General features: G+C 46.8%; 1 protein-coding gene across 4 annotated transcripts in view; it reads left to right on the top strand.

Moving 5' to 3' along the window:
- GRIA1 (glutamate ionotropic receptor AMPA type subunit 1) overlaps window positions 1-17756 on the top strand; it is a 370258-nt gene that overhangs the window by 218014 nt on the left and 134488 nt on the right. For 2 of the 4 annotated variants that reach the window (XM_075344320.1, XM_075344319.1), the window contains exons 4-6: window positions 1734-1918; window positions 4509-4562; window positions 10503-10664. In XM_075344320.1, the coding sequence (XP_075200435.1) occupies window positions 1734-1918; window positions 4509-4562; window positions 10503-10664 (401 nt within the window). Of the gene's footprint in view, window positions 1-1733; window positions 1922-4508; window positions 4563-10502; window positions 10665-17756 lie in introns of all 4 variants that reach the window. The other 2 variants (XM_075344318.1, XM_075344317.1) reach the window with 1 other exon arrangement.

The raw sequence follows: 17756 nt of genomic DNA, 5'->3' as shown, positions 1-17756 counted from the left end.
AACAGCACACAGAAGTTCACTAACAACTGGATCTCAAAGCTCAAGGACTGGGATTGCATAAAGCTATCATCGGCATAGGAGACCAGGTTCCACCAACTGAAAAAGTGCGGAAGTGACTGTGATAGGTTTCGTACAACATGTGACGCAAGCAGTAATCCACAGGCTAGCAGAAATTAATTCCTGCAAGACTGATTATTAACAAGAGCACACCTGGTCGAAGTCTGTCCGTGCAACTCAAAAGCAGCACCATGTTGAATGTCTGACTCTGTTGTGTGAACAGCATCAGAAGTAGTCCCAACACTCGGCAGGTTTTGAGCCATACACCGTGTGACAAAGAGCTTTGGCTTTCATTACACTGGAAATGGGGGCTTTGGGTGTCACTACTGTGAGGGAGAGGAGCTAAATGTGACTCATGATCCTCTCTTAGAGCTGAATGTGGCTCAGGACCATCTCTTAAGTGGGCTTTACACGCTACAATATTTCTAGCGATAGCTAGCGATCTCATACGCAAAAGCACCCGCCCCCGTCGTGCGATATCGTGTGATCGCTGCCGCAGCGAACATCATCGCTACGGCAGCGTCACACGCACTTACCTGGTCGTCGTCGTCATTGTGACTGCCGAACAATCCTTCCCTCAAGGGGGAGATGCGTTTGGCATCACGGCAACGTCACCGCAACGTCACTAACCGGCCGGCCAATCAAAGCGGAGGGGCAGAGATGAGCGGGACGAACATCCCGCCCACCTACTTCCTTCCTCATTGCGGGCGGGACGCAGGTAAGGTAAGGTTCCTCGCTCCTGCGGTGTCACACATAGCGATGTGTGCTGCCGCAGGAACAAGGAACAACATCTTTAAACAACCATTAACAATTTTTGGTTTTAGGACGACCTCTCCATGGTGAACGATTTTCACCACTTTGAAGGACGTTTAAGGTCGCTGGTCAGTGTCACACGCTGCGATACTGTTAATGACGCCGGATGTGCGTCACTAACCACGTGACCCCAACGATAAAACATTAACGATATCGTAGCGTGTAAAGCCCCCTTTAGAGCTGAATGTGGCTCTCAGGTTCAGAAAGGTTGGGGATCACTCTTCTATACATTCCGCACTGGATCTCAACAGCCAACTTTCCTCCCCCAATGTCATCACTATTTTCACAGCGTATGTGCAGTGAATGCTCCAGGTATGCGCTGTGAAAAGTGGGAGAAGACAAGGCTGCCACAGATAGCAAACACATTGCATTGTGGGAAATGTAGAATAGGGGCACTAACAGATCCTCATATCAGAATTGCCAAGGCAGAGCAAGCGACATGCAGATTGGGTGGGGTAAAAAAAAATATGCAACTGCACCAAAGGTTGCTTTTTTTAACACTTATTTGCAAGTTATCCTCAAACCCAGCTGACAAACCGATAGCAATATTGAGAATGGGGCTCGGGCACCTCAATGATGGGGCTCTGCAGAGCTCCATCTTGAATTAAGCTATTCCTGTTTTTGAATTGGAGAATGAATGGAGCATAGGTCGCGCATGCGCACTACACCTCCATTGAGGATTGGACCTTGCAAAGCTCCATTATTAGAGTTTCACAGTCTCATTCTTGATATTTCTAGGGGTTCCAGCGGTCAGGTCCCCACCAATCAGCAAGTTCTTTCCTATTGATATGGGATAACATCTTGACAATGAATTTATGAATTTTCTATTCCCCAGAAAACCCCATTACCTCTTCTATTTCCAGGTTTATCCGTTCTTCAAAAAGTACTGGATACAGCAGCAGAGAAAAACTGGCAAGTCACAGCGGTAAACATACTCACCACCACAGAAGAAGGCTACCGCTTACTTTTTCAAGATCTGGACAAAAGCAAAGACCGTCAGGTTGTAATAGATTGCGAGTCGGAACGACTGAATGCCATCCTCACCCAGGTAGTGTTAACATTATCCGCAGAGACATCTACTTTACAACATTTATGGAACACTGGCTACCAACTTCTATGTTTGTTGTATACATACTTTAGTTACCCATACACATCACATTTCAGTCCGTAAAACGCTTCTTGATTTTCATAACTAAATAGGAACCACAGAGTCTAGGTTGTTAGTATTTTTGCAATGTGAACTGGGTTTAAATGCATCCAAAGGCAATATTTTCCATAAAGGCTATATGTTCTTCCCATTTAGGTTGTTTGGGGTAGTGCATTCCAGAAAACTGGTGCAGCTCAAGAAAAGTCCTAGAGACGGGAGTGGAATGCTCTGATTAAGAAGGATGTTTGTTTTAAATCATTGATAGAAAGGAGAGCAAAGGTAGAGTGGTAGACAGTGAGGAGGTGTAGGATGGTGCAACACTATGGAGAGTATGTGTAGGGTAGTAGACAGAGATGAGGGAGGAGCGGCAAGATGGTGCAACACTGTGGAGAATATGTGTAAGGTGGTAGATAAAGATGAGGGAGGAGAGGCTTCATGGTGGAGCACTGTGGAGAGTATGTGCAGGGTGGAAGACAGAGATAAGGGAGGAGAGGCAGCATGGTGCAGCACTGTGGAGAGTACAGTATGTGTATGGTGGTAGACAAAGTTAAGAGAGGAGATATGGGGCAGTGCAGCACTGTGGATAGTATGTTTAAGGTGGTAAACAGAGTTAAGAGATGAGATGAAAGGTAGTGAAGCACTGTGGAGAGTGGAGAGTATGTGTATGGTAGTAGCAAATGATGAAGGAGGACAGGCAGCATGGTGCAGCACTGTGGAGAGTATGTGCAGGGTGTTAGACAGATGAGGGAGGAGAGGCAGGATGGTGCAGCACTGTGGAGAGTATGTGTAGGGTGGTAGACAGAGATGATGGAGGAGAGGCAGCATGGTGCAGCACTGTGGAGAGTATGTGTAGGATGGTAGACAGAGATGAGGGAGGAGAGGCAGGATGGTGCAGCACTGTGGAGAGAATGTGTAGGGTGTTAGACAGAGATGAGAGAGGAGAGGCAGAATTGTGCAGAACTGTGGAGAGTAGAGTATGTGTACGGTGGTAGACAAAGTTAAGAGAGGAGATGTAGGGCATTGCAGTACTGTGGAGAGTATGTGTAGTGTGTTAGACAGTGATGAAGGAGGAGAGGCAGCATGGTGCAGCACTGGGGAGAGTACAGTATGTGTACAGTGGTAGACAGAGTTAAGGGAGGATATGCAGGATGGTGCAGCACTGGAGAGTTTGTGTAGGGTGGTAGACAGAGATGAAGGAAGAGATGCATTAACTGTGGAGATTATGTGCAGCACTGGAGAGTATGTGTAGGGTGGTAGACAATGATGAGGGAGGAGATGCATTAACTGTGAAGAATATGTGAAGCACTGGAGAGTATGTGTAGGGTGGTAGACGGAGATGCAGTTTGGTGCAGTACAATCAATGGAGAGTATGTGTAGGGTGGTAGACAGATGAGGGAGGAGATGCGAGATGGTGCAGTAAAGTGGAGAGTATGTGTAGGGTGGTAGACAGAGATGAGGGAGGAGATGCAGAACTGTGGAGATTATATGCAGCACTGGGGAGAGTATGTGTAGAGTGGTAGACAGAGATGAGGGAGGAGATGCAGAACTGTGGAGATTATATGCAGCACTGGGGAGAGTATGTGTAGGGTGGTAGACAGAGATGAGGGAGGAGATGCAGAACTGTGGAGATTATATGCAGCACTGGGGAGAGTATGTGTAGGGTGGTAGACAGAGATGAGGGAGGAGATGCAGAACTGTGGAGATTATATGCAGCACTGGGGAGAGTATGTGTTGGGTGGTAGACAGAGATGAGGGAGGAGATGCAGAACTGTGGAGATTATATGCAGCACTGGGGAGAGTATGTGTAGGGTGGTAGACAGAGATGAGGGAGGAGATGCAGAACTGTGGAGATTATATGCAGCACTGGGGAGAGTATGTGTAGGGTGGTAGACAGAGATGAGGGTGGAGATGCGAGATGGTGCAGTAAAGTGGAGAGTATGTGTAGGGTGGTAGACAGAGATGAGGGAGGAGATGCGAGATGGTGCAGTAAAGTGGAGAGTATGTGTAAGGTGGTGGACGGAGATGTCATCCCAGACCTCCCAATACTGTAAAATTTAGATTTAGACAAATTTGTGAACAATATTTGAGAGAAAAAAGCCTTTTGTTTACATTAAAAAAAGGCTTAGATTTTTGAGTTTAGTTCATGAAAAAGGGACCAAAAACAGAAGTGTTGCATTTATATTGTTGCTCAGTGAATATCTTCCTATAGCAGTTGGAGCTATAATCCCTTCCCAGCGTTTCTATATGTTGTATATTTCTATATGTTTTTATTATATTACTTTCATTCATTTTCTATGGTGCGTCTTGTATTTGATGTCTCTCAGTCGTTTCGATCGGTTTTATTTCATTACCCGGTGCAGTCTGTTCTCCTGTCATTTTTTTTTCTTGACCACACGTTCAGTTACGTAAGGCTCCAGAACGCCTACACCATTTTCCACAATGTGTTCAGTGAAGCTGTGATAGTAATTAACCAGATTTCTCTTCCTTGCAGATCATCAAGCTCGAAAAAAACATTGTCGGATATCATTATATTCTTGCAAACCTGGTAAGTGAAGTATAGGATTTTAGAGGAATTTGCAGAGGCGGGTTTCACTGTTGGAGTTTGTTCTGTGCTGGGTCATTGTGCAAATGGAAGGCATTGTTGATAAGCATGTGGCGCACGCATTGCTTTGCATGTGTTGCCAAAGGAACCGATGAACAATGCCGCGCCGCAGCGTTCTGTGCATGTTAGCAGCTGCTCTGAAATTGTAGCCTTTGTTACAGAAAACAAAATAAAAAAAAAATATTTCCAATTTGTACAGAACGCGCAGTGTACAAAAAGCGTACAAAAGACATTTCCAATTCATTTACTCTGAAATGCAAGAAATAAATCACTCAGAATTAATTATCTTCAGTATTTTGGGATAAGTCATACATTATAATGACAGCAATAAATTTGGAATATTAGGAGACAACTAGTGACCAAAGAGAATCATGAAAACATGTTAGGCCCCTTCACACGTCCGTGCTGTTTCCGGTGCTGCTATCACACTTGCTTCTGGGTCCGCAGTCAGTGCAGTGAATATTCATGAGGCATAATGAGCGGGACCTGGAAGCAACAGCAGCGCCGGAGACAGGTATGTAAAACAATACATTTATTTCTCAGTGATGCTTAACTGTCTCCGCCTCTGCTGTCTCTGGCGCTGCTATCACACTTGCTTCCAGGTCTGCAGTCAGTGCAGTAAATATTCATGAGGCATAATGAATGGGACTCAGAAGCAAAAGCAGCGCCGGAGACAGGTAAGTAAAAAAATATATATATTTCTCAGTAATACTTAACTGTCTCCGATGCTGCTGTCATATTTGCTTCTGGGTCCGCGGTCAGTGCAATGAATATTCATGAGGCATAATGAGTGGGACTCAGAAGCAAAAGCAGCGCCGGAGACAGGTAAGTATAAAAATACATTTATTTCTCAGTGATACTTAACTGTCTCCGGCGCTGCTGTCACACTTGCTTCTGGGTCCGCAGTCAGTGCAGTGAATATTCATGAGGCATAATGAGCGGGACCCAGAAGCAACAGCAGCGCCGGAGCTAGGTAAGTAAAACAATACATTTATTTCTCAGTGATGCTTAACTGCCTCTGGCACTGCTGTCTCCCTTGCTTCTGGGTCCGCAGTCAGTGCAGTGAATATTCATGAGGCATAATGAGCGGGACCCAGAAGCAACAGCAGCACCGGAGACAGGTATGTAAAACAATATATTTATTTCTTAGTGATACTTAACTGTCTCCAGCTCTGCTGTCTCTGGTGTTGCTGTCTCCCTTGCTTCTGCGTCCGCAGTCAGTGCAGTGAATATTCATGAGGCATAATGAGCAGGACCCAGAAGCAACAGCAGCGCCGGAGACAGGTATGTAAAACAATATATTTATTTCTTAGTGATACATAACTGTCTCCAGCTCTGCTGTCTCTGGTGTTGCTGTCACACTTGCTTCTGGGACCACAGTCAGTGCAGTAAATATTCAGGAGGCATAATGAGCGGGACCCAGAAGCAACAGAAGCACTGGAGACAGGTAAGTAAAAAAAATAATTTATTTCTCAGTGATACTTAACTGTCTCCGGCACTGCTGTCACACTTGCTTCCGGTAAGGAGTCAGTGCAGTGAATATTCATGAGGCATAATGAGCAAGACCCAGAAGTTACAGCAGCACCAGAGACAGGTAAGTAAAAAATACATTTATTTCTCAGTGATACTTAACTGTCTCCAGCGCTGGTGCCTCCATTGCTGCTGTCACACTTGCTTCTGGCTCCGCAGTCAGTGCAGTGAAAATTCATGAGGCATAATGAGTGGGACCCAGAAGCAACATCAGTGCCTGAGACAGGTAAGTATAAAAATACATTTATATCTCAGTGACATGTGTTTCCTCCCATATGTGTCCACACGGACCACATCAGTGTGCCATTCATGTGACATCCATGCTGCCGGCAGAAAACGGATATGTTGCCGTGTGGAGCACATGGGCACGTGTGTACTCCACATAGACACATGGTCTGTGTCAAAACACGGACGTGTGCACAAGCCCATTGATTTTAATGGGTCTACGTGTGGCCCTGTCTCCAGTACATGTGAATATGGACATCACACGCACCGTAGACATGTATGTGTGAAGGAAGCCTTATATGTAGCATTTGTCCTCTTTTTAGTTTGCCCCATTAGTGCATATGGATTGGCCGACACTCAGGACCTCCATTCTAGCAGGCAGAATGAATATAGACCCCCATACAAGGGAAATATATGTCCACCAAACAGTGGATCGGGTGGTAGCTATCTCGCCTGACTCTGCCATGCAAAGGAGAGCTCGCTCTGCCAAGAGCACCAGAGTTCTCCATGAGAGAACGGCTTTAGACATGTCATGAGGGGGCTTATCTCAGGAGGAACTAAAGGATCAATACTCCAAACTTATGTGCAAATTTTACACCAATCTTGAAAGAATCACATGCCTCTTTATGAATTAAGCGAGGCTCAAAGTGGGGCGTGTCCATGTGTGAGGCTCATCACAAATCTTACGTCAGTCTGGGACTGGAGCAAAAGTTATGACATCAGATATCTTAAATTTGACGAATAGGGGGTCATAACACCCCAGCTCCATCCGCTTTTTTGGAGCTGGGAGAAAATGTTGTGAAAATGGAAAAAGTCTCAAAATGTTGGCACTGTGTGTATTGATTTCTGGGGTAGAAGCTTTGATGATATCAGTCTATTTGTCTTTTACGTATTGGATGGGTCCAACTTCTGACCCAGTTATAGTCTCTAGATGAAAGAGAACTTATTAAGTATAGCATACAGTCATCCAATCTGAAGCCAACAGTTTTCCCATGTACAAAGTTGATTTTAATCACTAGATCTTGGAATAATAATAAGTTTCACAATCGGATGTGATTAAAAAAAATGTTCCTGTGCTGAGATATTCTTATATATGTGCCCTGCTATGTACTGTGTAATGGCCATGTCTGACCATACATCATACCACAGCTCCTAGGCCGGGGGGGACTAAAGGCCACTTTACACACAACGATATCGCTAGCGATCTCGTTAGCAATGTGATACGCCCAGATCGTTGTTACGATTTGCCGTGATCGCTCATAGGTCGTTTTGTAGCGGTCACACGTACACATCTCACAAACGGCATTACATCGTTCAGCGATATATTGTTTGACCAAGGCGGTTGTGTGGACACCGTCACACAGCATTCCTCCCAACGATTCCGGCAACGACAGAGGCGTATAATTGTCCATATCATCAACCATGGCTGCCAAATCAGAACGCAGTTGGGACCACCAATCAGAGCGGAGGAGGCGTGGAGCATTGCTCTTAACGACACGCCCGCGTCACTGATGACGGATGCACTAAAGATGTTGTTCGTCGTTGATAGGGTGTCAAACGTTGCAATATGTCTGCTGCATTATAAACGACGACCAATATTTTGAAACTGAACGACGTGTCAACGATCAACGATTTTCGCAATTTTTAAGATCGTTAGGAGTCGCTCGTAGGTGTCACAGGCAACGATGTCGCTAACGACGACGGAGGTGCGTCACGAAAACCGTGACCCCGACGACATATCATCAGATAAATCGTAGCATGTAATGGGGCCTTAACTAAAGCGAGCTTTACACACTGCGATATCGGTACCGATATCGCTAGTGTGGGTACCCGCCCCCATCTGTTGCGCGACATGGGCAAATCGCTGCCTGTGCCGCACAACATCGCCCAGACCTGTCACACTACTTACCTGCCCGGCGACGTCGCTGTGCGTGGCGAACCGCCTCCTTTCTAAGGGGGCGGTCTGTGCGGCGTCACAGCGACGTCACTGAGCGGCCGCCCAATAGCAGCGGAGGGGCGGAGCTGAGCGGGACGTAACATCCCGCCCACCTCCTTCCTTCCGCATAGCGGCCGGGAGGCAGGTAAGGAGAGCTTCCTCGTTCCTGCGGTGTCACACGGAGCGATGTGTGCTGCCGCAGGAACGAGGAACAACCTCGTTACTGCTGCAGTAATGATTTTTGAGAATGGACCCCCATGTCACCGATGAGCGATTTTGCACGTTTTTGCAACGATGCAAAATCGCTCATCGGTGTCACACGCAACGGCATCGCTAATGCGGCCGAATGTGCGTCACCAATTCCGTGACCCCAACGAGTTCACATTAGCGATGTTGTAGCGTGTAAAGCCCCCTTAAAAGTATAAAGACATTACAGCAAAAATTCTTTCTTTGAGGTAAAACATTTTTTAAAAAAAAGTCAGAGAAATGCTTTACCTCGCAAAAAGAATCAGCTCTGATCCCTTGCTGTAATGTCTTTATACTCTTTCGGTTCCTCCTCTGTCCAGGAGATGTGGTATGATCAGACCATAACCCTCTACAGTCAGACACGGCCATTACACAGTACACAGCAGGGACACATATATAAGATTATCTCAACACAGGAACATTTTTTTAATCACATCCAATTGTGGAAATTATTATTATTCCAAGATCTATTGATTAAATTTTACTTTAAAAATTAACTTTGTTAGTGGAAAAACTTCTTTAAAAGTATCACTTTCTAGTATATTCTACATTTTTAAGTTATGCCACAATTAAAGGGACTTTGTCAGCAGGTTTGGGCTACATTTTCCAAAGAAAAAATAGCATGCTGCAATAGTTAAAACAGGGAATTCAGCCCTGTGTCTCTTATCACAAAGTGTGTTTTTGTTTACCTGCAATGCTAGTTTAAACCTCTTAACTTTATCATTAGTGGGTCTGAGGAGCACATGAGCTGTAGTCTGACTCTGCCCCTTCTGTGATTAGCAGTTTTTGTCTATGTAAATGTGCACTGAAAGCCTAGTGTAGGCATGTATGGACTCTGCTACATGCAAAATCTTAAATTCTGGATGGTGTCAAAGCAGCTGCACCCAGTAATCTAAGTGATATCTCGTTGGATTCAGGGCCTCTTTGCCTAAGTGATACTGTTCTCAGATGAGATAGTAAAAGACTGCTGACAGATTCCCTTTAAGCTTTTTATACCTATTGACTGTGAGGATATTACATGAAAAAGCATTGGGATATGCACTTGTTTTACGTAGTAGACCCAAAAGACCTCAGTTAAACTTTGACCATACAAGGTGTCACGCTGTACTCTAAGATGTACAATAGCAGTACAGCGCAGTAATGTGGGACTGAGAGGATTCCTGAAACTATCTGAGAAGGTAGTTAGCTGGTAAACCACTAGGGGGCGTAAAAGTAGAGGAAACGTATGAGCAGGGAATTCCCTAGCAGAGGTAATACTAGTCAAGCCCACCAGATGGCAGTAGAATCGTCAGAAAGCCGTGTCACAACATGAGGTCTTGTAAGTACACAAGGGCAAAGTCTAAACGTAGTCAGAGGGAAGCAAATAGTCAGTAGCCGGGAAATCAGAGCCTAGAAAGGAGGGGGAGTGGGAAGACAAGACAGAATAAAGGTAAACAGATAAGGAACGAACAGGGAGACAGCGGGAGAGACACTGATGGAAACAGACAACACAGGAGGTTAACCGGTCAGGTGAACATGGAGGTCAGGAGGGGGCAGGGCAGACAACAGGTCACTCAAGAGCAGAACACAGCAGAGCCAGAAGTATCACTGGCGAAGTCCAAGAGAAACAGTGCCCTAATAAAGCAGCCTGACCTCCAGGACGAGGCAGAAAGGATTAACCCCTAACGTGACTTGCATCAGAAGTGAAACTAAAAAAAAGGCTCAGCTCCAGCTGAGCCAGGAGTCAATCATGACACAAGGCTACCATAATGTTTTATAAGAAAATTAAACCAAAATCAAAGCATAGTCCAAAAATATTAGGCAACAAAGTCATCAAACATCTTCAAGACATATCACCAAAACTAGAAGAGGTCATTTTTCCCAGCATCTAGGACAAAACAACTATTCTCACAACACTTTCATATGCTATAAACCCATGCTCTTGCTCACAAATTGTAATTTTTCAGGGTTTCATGGACATCGAATTACAGAAATTTAAAGAAGCAGGAGCCAATGTAACAGGTTTTCAACTAGTCAACTACACGGATGCAAGAGTGTCTCAGATCTTACAACAGTGGAAAAACTATGATGGCCGAGAACAACCTCGTGTGGACTGGAAGAAACCAAAGGCAAGTTGTTAACAATTATTCTGTAATTCTTAATGTCTGACATGATACAATTAAATGACTACATTAAGGATAATGGAACCCATAGCAAAGTCAGAATTGACACCATGTCCTCCTTGTGGCGCTCCGTGTCTTCATATCAGTTATCCTTCCAAGAAATAGGGGGTTGTGGATTGTTTGCTTTCCATATATTGGGGTACATATGGGTGAGTATTCACTGCCTATGAAAAGAGGATTGTAAAGGATGGTATGGACATTTGGCCGAGGGAGCTCCACACTTCTTCGCCAGAGAGAGTCAGTGTGTGTATGACTTTGGGCGGGGTGTGCACAATTTACTGCATTCTTTGGGTTGGTGCCCATAACCACGTAGTCGGTCCCTATCGTAGATGAAGTAAACAAACACCTGAATACTCTTAGCAAACCAAAACTTGAACAGTTTAGTGTTTCCACTCTATGACAGACATGGCCTCACTCCTGACGGTTCTTCAGTTACTGTTTCTATGGGGTACTCTCACTTGACCTATCCCCACTATCTTGGATCTAGTCCACAAGCTGCCGAGAACCTGTGTCTCTATTTCCTCACTTATCTTCTAATCACTGTCCACTTCTGAGCCCTCATGGCTGTCTAGTCGTGTGACTTCCCTGGGCTCCGTAGGCTCCAAACTTTTAAGAGGTTACCTCAGGGTTCCCTGACTGGCTCCTGACACCGTACAATGTCTTTACTCCTTGAACCCTTCTGCAGAACTCCTTCTCACAAGGCCCATCTCTCTAACCAATCCACTGGCCAGCTATCACTTCTCCCCTATCTTATCTAACGTCTAATCTACCACTTTTCTTACCCAACCGCTGGGTGGCGTCGGCCTCTACATGGTCCCGACTCTGCTACATCAGGGTTCTGCTCTTCACTAGCAGCAGTAATAATCATTTTATTAAATGCATTAACATCATATTTGGTACCTAAAACACCTTATCTTTACAACACAGACAATTAGCATAAAACAGTAGGGGAAGCATGACCACCTCTTACAATTGGATGAACCTAAATAACAGACCATTTTTCGAGGAATATACAGTTATCAGTTGTAACTGTCTTTATAGTTTATTCTCAAATTATTCTCAAATTGTGTAGGCTGTCAATATTTGATCAGTGGGTGTGCAACAGCCAACACATCCGTCGATTAGCTGTTACCAATTGGAAGTTCTCGGATGCTGTTGGAAGACAACAGCTCTTTGAAAACTATAGTGGCTGTAGTTAAATATTGAAGATCAACTCCCAATTTATTTCAATAGGGGATGGATCTCCATTACCAGGCAACAGACTGTCACGGGATTAGCAGGGAACTGAAGTAGGGACCTCTAAGCTGGCCCTCAGACTAAGGACCCTGTGCTAGCCCTCATCCTAGAGGTACGCTTAATGGTAGCAAAGCTTGGACCACCAGCATAACCCTAACTCCTGTCTCAACCTTGATCTAACACCCCCTCTCCAAACCCAGGAGAGGACCAGGAGTGGAGATGCAAACCCCACAAATACCACAGACAGGGAAAAAAACAAACTCATGCACACAGTAATCAGTCACAGGGGAGAGACAATAAGTGCCCAGGAAGAAATAAATACAGGGAGGAAAAAAACTAACAACAGGGATATTTCCACACCCCACAGGGAAGCACACAACAGATCACCAGGCTCTGGATCACCATGAAAGAACCGGTATCGCTGAAGCAACGCTGAGTGAAGCAACGCTGAGCTATATTTAGCAACGAGAAACTGGCACCCTATAAAGAGTGAAGGTGGCGGTGAATGGTCATTAGCAGCCTGAGATCTTAGGAGTAGTTCACAATCCAAGAGGAAGTAACTCCTGCCGGACTGACTCAGGCTGAACAACTAGGAGTCCTCAGGTTGCTTGTCAGACTCTACAATGTGAACAGAGTCTGATGCCGCTATGATACCCTACGAGTGCAAAGCAGAACACCGCATGACACAAACACTATAAAAAATGACCTAGCTGTTGTATTCCAGCATTTTCCGAGAGTTTCCAAATGCCCCTGCTGCTGGTAACAACTGGTCAGTAGAGGTGCCAGGTGTCGAATCCCCACAGATCACATACTGATGGCCTATCCTAAAGATAAGTCAACAACAAATAAGAAATGGCCGACCCCGTTAAGTGTTGCAAATCTCTCATTAACCCAACAATTAGTTATCCATGTAACAGACCTACCAAGTCTTCCAGAGCATTTTTGTCGCTTTTTACAGATCATTACCAATTAATCCGTGGCTAGCTTTAGGTGACATTCCTAGACCATTCCCACCACAATGATTTAATATTCACACATTATCATCGTTGTTCAGATCCTGGCTCATAATAACCTGTTTCACATTGTACTAATATCCTTATCTTATTGCTCAGGAACTTTGGCTTAGTAATTAGTAACATATGATAATTTATCATTAAGATCGTTGCAGATGTAATGCCTCTCGTGTATATGCTCGGCTAATTTTCCAGGATGTCTCAGCCAAATCTCGAGTAATTCGTGCGTTAATCTAAGCTTGTATACAAGCTCAGAAGTGCAACAGCTGTTACATGGAAACAAAGAATATTGAATGCTGATAGAAACAAATGCTTGGTCTGGCAATTGTTGTTATTAAAAGGGTCGCTAAACCGAGAACACAGCTTGAAAGTAGGATTGAATGGATTTATAAAGATCGAGCGGTCTTTGGGTGGTTGCAGAGGATGTGCAGACCCTGCTATTTCCTTTATGTGCACTCTACATTTTCACAGAAAACCATAGGAGTATTTAATAACAGAAATGTTTAGGATTCATTTATATATATATTAGTTAATATTCTTTAAATTAGACCATTTTTATGCAGCTACTGACAAAAGGTTATAGCAATAGTAAGATATAGCAGGTACCAGCTTACACTAGAAGACACTCTCCCTCTCTCCCTTTCCACCCATCTCCCACTCACCCTCTTTCCCACTCTCCCTCTCTCCCACCCTCCCTCTCTACCACGCTCCCACTATCTCTCTCTTCCTCTCTCCCATTCCACCCATCTTCCATCTTTCACTTCACCTCTGTCCCACTCTCTCACTCTCCCATTCTCCCTCTCTCTCTTCCTCTCTCTGTCTCTCTCCCACCCTCCCTCTCTACCATTCCACCCATCTCCCACTTCACCTCTCTCCTACTCTCCCTCTTTCTCACTCTCCCATTCTCCCTCTCTCACTTCCTCGCTCTCTCTGTCTCTCTCCCACTCTCCCTCTCTCCCACTCTCCCTCTCAATTGCCCTGAAAAGACTGAATTTTCCTAAGACTGTAACCAACCCAATTCTGTCTCGTTAACAAACACAGCCTAGGTTATATCAAAGTGAACTCACCATAGAAATGGATGGAAACCCAGTACTAACCAATAGTTCGTTTAATAGCACAGACAAATAACAGACATTTCATATTTTTAAAATGTAAAATCAGTCCAAAAATTATCCCTCTTGGTTATTTGTGATCAGGCATACCATTCTTTGCACAACACTCAAACTGACGGTGTCTCTGTCAGAGGTAACATCATCCTGCTGTGGCTGAGAAGTGTGCCCTACCTATGGCATTTTCCTCAAACGTCCAATCCGTCTAGTCCACCGCTCTATTACCACGTATGTGTGTACATTTTCCTTGTATTTATGTAAATTATGTCATATATCACTGTTTGGTGTGTAAATAGTCTTTATTTTTTTATAGGCAAGAGCTTGACAAAGGCCTAACATAAGCCGAAACGTTGGCTTGGCTTTGCTCTATGTGGTAGTGGCATTTTTTCTTTTCTTTGTGTCTGATTGAGTGCTTGGGATTAATCATATTGCTTATAGTTTCCTTCCCTTAAAGCACCTCCCTCTTACAAGCAGTAGAGCCCAGCTTTACCCCTATTACGTGGCTGAGAAGTGTGACGTGTAATATATTCTATAATAGTCCTATACTTCCTCCACACTACTATGCTTGCCAAAGACAAAGGTGGCCATTTGTGGTCTGCGTTTGCTAGTACTACTGCTCGGATGGCTGGTGCCAGTGGTGACGATAGAACTTCTGATGCTGCTAGAAGTATTCTTAGCCATGGTATGGGGATTTTCTTTTACACTACCCCACCCATTGCCATTACCACTTTTTCTTTTACGATATACTTTATTCAACTTTTACCAAAAATGACATAATGCTTGGTAGGTAGAACCACAAACAGAATGCAATATGTGGCAGAGGGCCACCATAGTATTTGTCACGCTCCCCGGGTCCTCGGCTCCCCTCCCCGGGTCCTCAGCTCCGCTCCCCGGCTCACCTGCCACGCTCCCCTCGTCCCAGCCTCCGGTGCCCGTCCTCCATAGGTCCTCTGGTCGCCGATCCCGGCGTCCGACATCTTCCCAGGCCCTGGCCGGCTCTCCTGCGTCCTCCTCGCAGCCTCCTTCCCTGGCTTCTGGCACCCGGGCCGCGCGCATGCGCATTAGGGCACGCGCGCGGTCACTGACCCTTTCTTAAAGGGCCAGCGTCCAGTAACAGGAAATGAGGTTAGTCAGGTTCAGGGTATAAAGGGGGTTCTTGTCCAAGGGGGCGGGGCCTGATCTTCGTGTTCCCTGAGCTAGGAGTCAGGTCTCCTGGTGTTTATGTGCCTGTACTCACCTATCTCTCTTTGTAGAGCCGTACCTGCCTCGCCATCCAGTCTGCCGTATCCCGAACCCCGCACGCTGTCCGTCTGCCATCCGACAGCACCTGCCATCTCGGATCCCTGCGGTGACCCGTCATCTTGCTCCAGAGGTTCCGGACTCCGCCTGATATCATCTCGGCCTCCGAACCTGAGCTACGTCACCAAGACTACCTTCTGTGACTCCGTGGTCCCAGGGACTCCTCCGCTGTCTTCACTTGCACGGACTATCCTGCTGCCCTTCAGTGCTTCAGCTGCCGGACTCCCTACCTCCATCTTCGAGTTCGGTCCAGTGGATCCACCTCCTGGGTCTGCCCGACCGCCCGGCCGTGACAGTAAGATCAGGCCATGGATCCCGCTGCTGCACTAATGGCCCTGCAAGAGGAACTCCAACGCCAGCGTGAAGTCCAGACCCGCATGCTGCAATTCATGACCTCCGTGGACACCCGCCTGTACACATTACAAGCATCAATGACGCCTGCGGCACCCAGGTCCCCCGCCAGGCAAGCCATGGCTCCCGTACCAGTGGCAGCCTCTTCAGATGCTTCCCGACTCCGTTTGGCGTCACCTCCTCGGTATGCTGGAGATCCCAAGACCTGCAGGGGCTTCATAAACCAATGTTCCCTTCACTTCACGCAGCTGCCACATCTGTTCGCCTCCGACCAAGCCAAGGTCGCCTTTATAATGTCCCACCTAGAGGGCGAGGCGCTGGCGTGGATGAACCCCTTGTGGGAGAAGGAGGACCCCATGACCAAGGATCTTCAACAGTTCCTACAGGCCTTCCGCAGTACCTTTGACGAGCCAGGACGCGCCTCTGCCTCTGCTTCATCACTCCTCCGCCTACGTCAAGGGACACTGACGGTGGGTCAATACGCCATCCGTTTCCGCACTTTGGCTTCAGAACTCGGGTGGAATAATGAGGCCCTAACAGCCGCCTTCTGGGAAGGACTCTCGAGTCGCATCAAGGATGAGTTGGCGGGTCGGGACGTGCCCTCCACCCTAGATGCACTGATCGCCCTAGCAACTCGTGTGGACATACGTTTTCAGGAGCGCTCCAAAGAGCTATCTCGGGAGAGACGCCCGGTACGGCATTCTCCTCCTCCGCAGAAGTCCTCCGTTCCTCAGTCATCAACAGCTGGGATTCCCGTCCACGAGCCCATGCAGATCGACCGAGTGCGGCAGTCTGAACGACGTCGAGCAGAGCGGCTCGCCCAGGGCCTCTGCTTTTACTGTGGTGAGGACACCCACCTGCTACGCTCCTGTCCAGAGAGGCCGGGAAACTCCAAAGCCTAGGGTTGGTAGGAGAGGCCACCCTAGGTGCTGGGACCCTCTCTGACCCAGTTACATGGACAGTGCAAGTGACCACGGGAGAGACGCGGTTCACGGCTGATGCCTACCTCGATTCCGGGGCAGCGGGCAATTTCATCCAGCAGGCCACGGTGGACAAGTACCGGGTGCCTGTCATGCCACTCGACAAACCCCTAGTGATTGCCTCGGTGGATGGGAGGCCTCTCTCTGATACCATCTCCTTGATCACCAGGCCTGTCGAACTACGCATCGGTGCTCTTCACACCGAGAACATCGCTCTCTACGTTCTCCCACACATGTCCCACCAGATCCTGTTGGGACTCCCATGGTTGCGGACACATGAACCATCGGTTAGCTGGGGTACTGGCGAAGTCACCCGTTGGGGCTCTTCGTGTCATGAGAGGTGCCTAAAGTCCATACCACCCCTCCGACGACCTCCGGTTCCTGAGACCCTAACGGGGCTGCCTTCGGCCTATTGGTCCTTTGCCGATGTCTTTGACAAAAAGGAATCCGAGGTACTGCCGCCACATCGTCCATACGATTGTGCCATTGACCTGCTTCCAGGGACAACCCCACCTAGAGGACGGATATATCCTTTATCTCCAGCCGAAACCAGGGCCATGTCAGATTACATCTCAGAGAGCCTAGCAAGAGGGTTCATTCGGAGATCCTCCTCTCCTGCTGGAGCAGGTTTCTTCTTTGTCAAGAAGAAAGAGGGAGACTTACGCCCATGCATAGACTACCGGGGTCTCAATCAAATTACCGTGAAAAACAAATACCCCCTGCCGCTCATTCCCGAATTATTTGACCGGCTTAGAGGAGCTCGTGTGTTCACCAAGCTGGATCTTCGGGGTGCTTACAATCTGGTACGCATCCGCTCTGGTGACGAATGGAAAACCGCGTTTAATACGCGCGATGGACATTATGAGTACTGCGTGATGCCCTTCGGTCTGTGTAACGCTCCTGCCGTCTTCCAAGAACTGGTGAACGACGTGTTTCGGGACCTTCTCTACATCTGTGTGGTTGTTTATCTAGATGACATCCTTGTCTTCTCTCCGGACCTCCAAACCCACAGAGAAAACGTACAGCTGGTCTTACAAAGACTGAGAGAGA

Source organism: Anomaloglossus baeobatrachus, chromosome 4 (assembly GCF_048569485.1).
Source record: "Anomaloglossus baeobatrachus isolate aAnoBae1 chromosome 4, aAnoBae1.hap1, whole genome shotgun sequence".
Lineage (NCBI taxonomy): Eukaryota > Metazoa > Chordata > Amphibia > Anura > Aromobatidae > Anomaloglossus > Anomaloglossus baeobatrachus.
The sequence above is the reverse complement of the archived record's forward strand: the minus strand, read 5'-3'. Positions and strand labels throughout refer to the sequence as shown.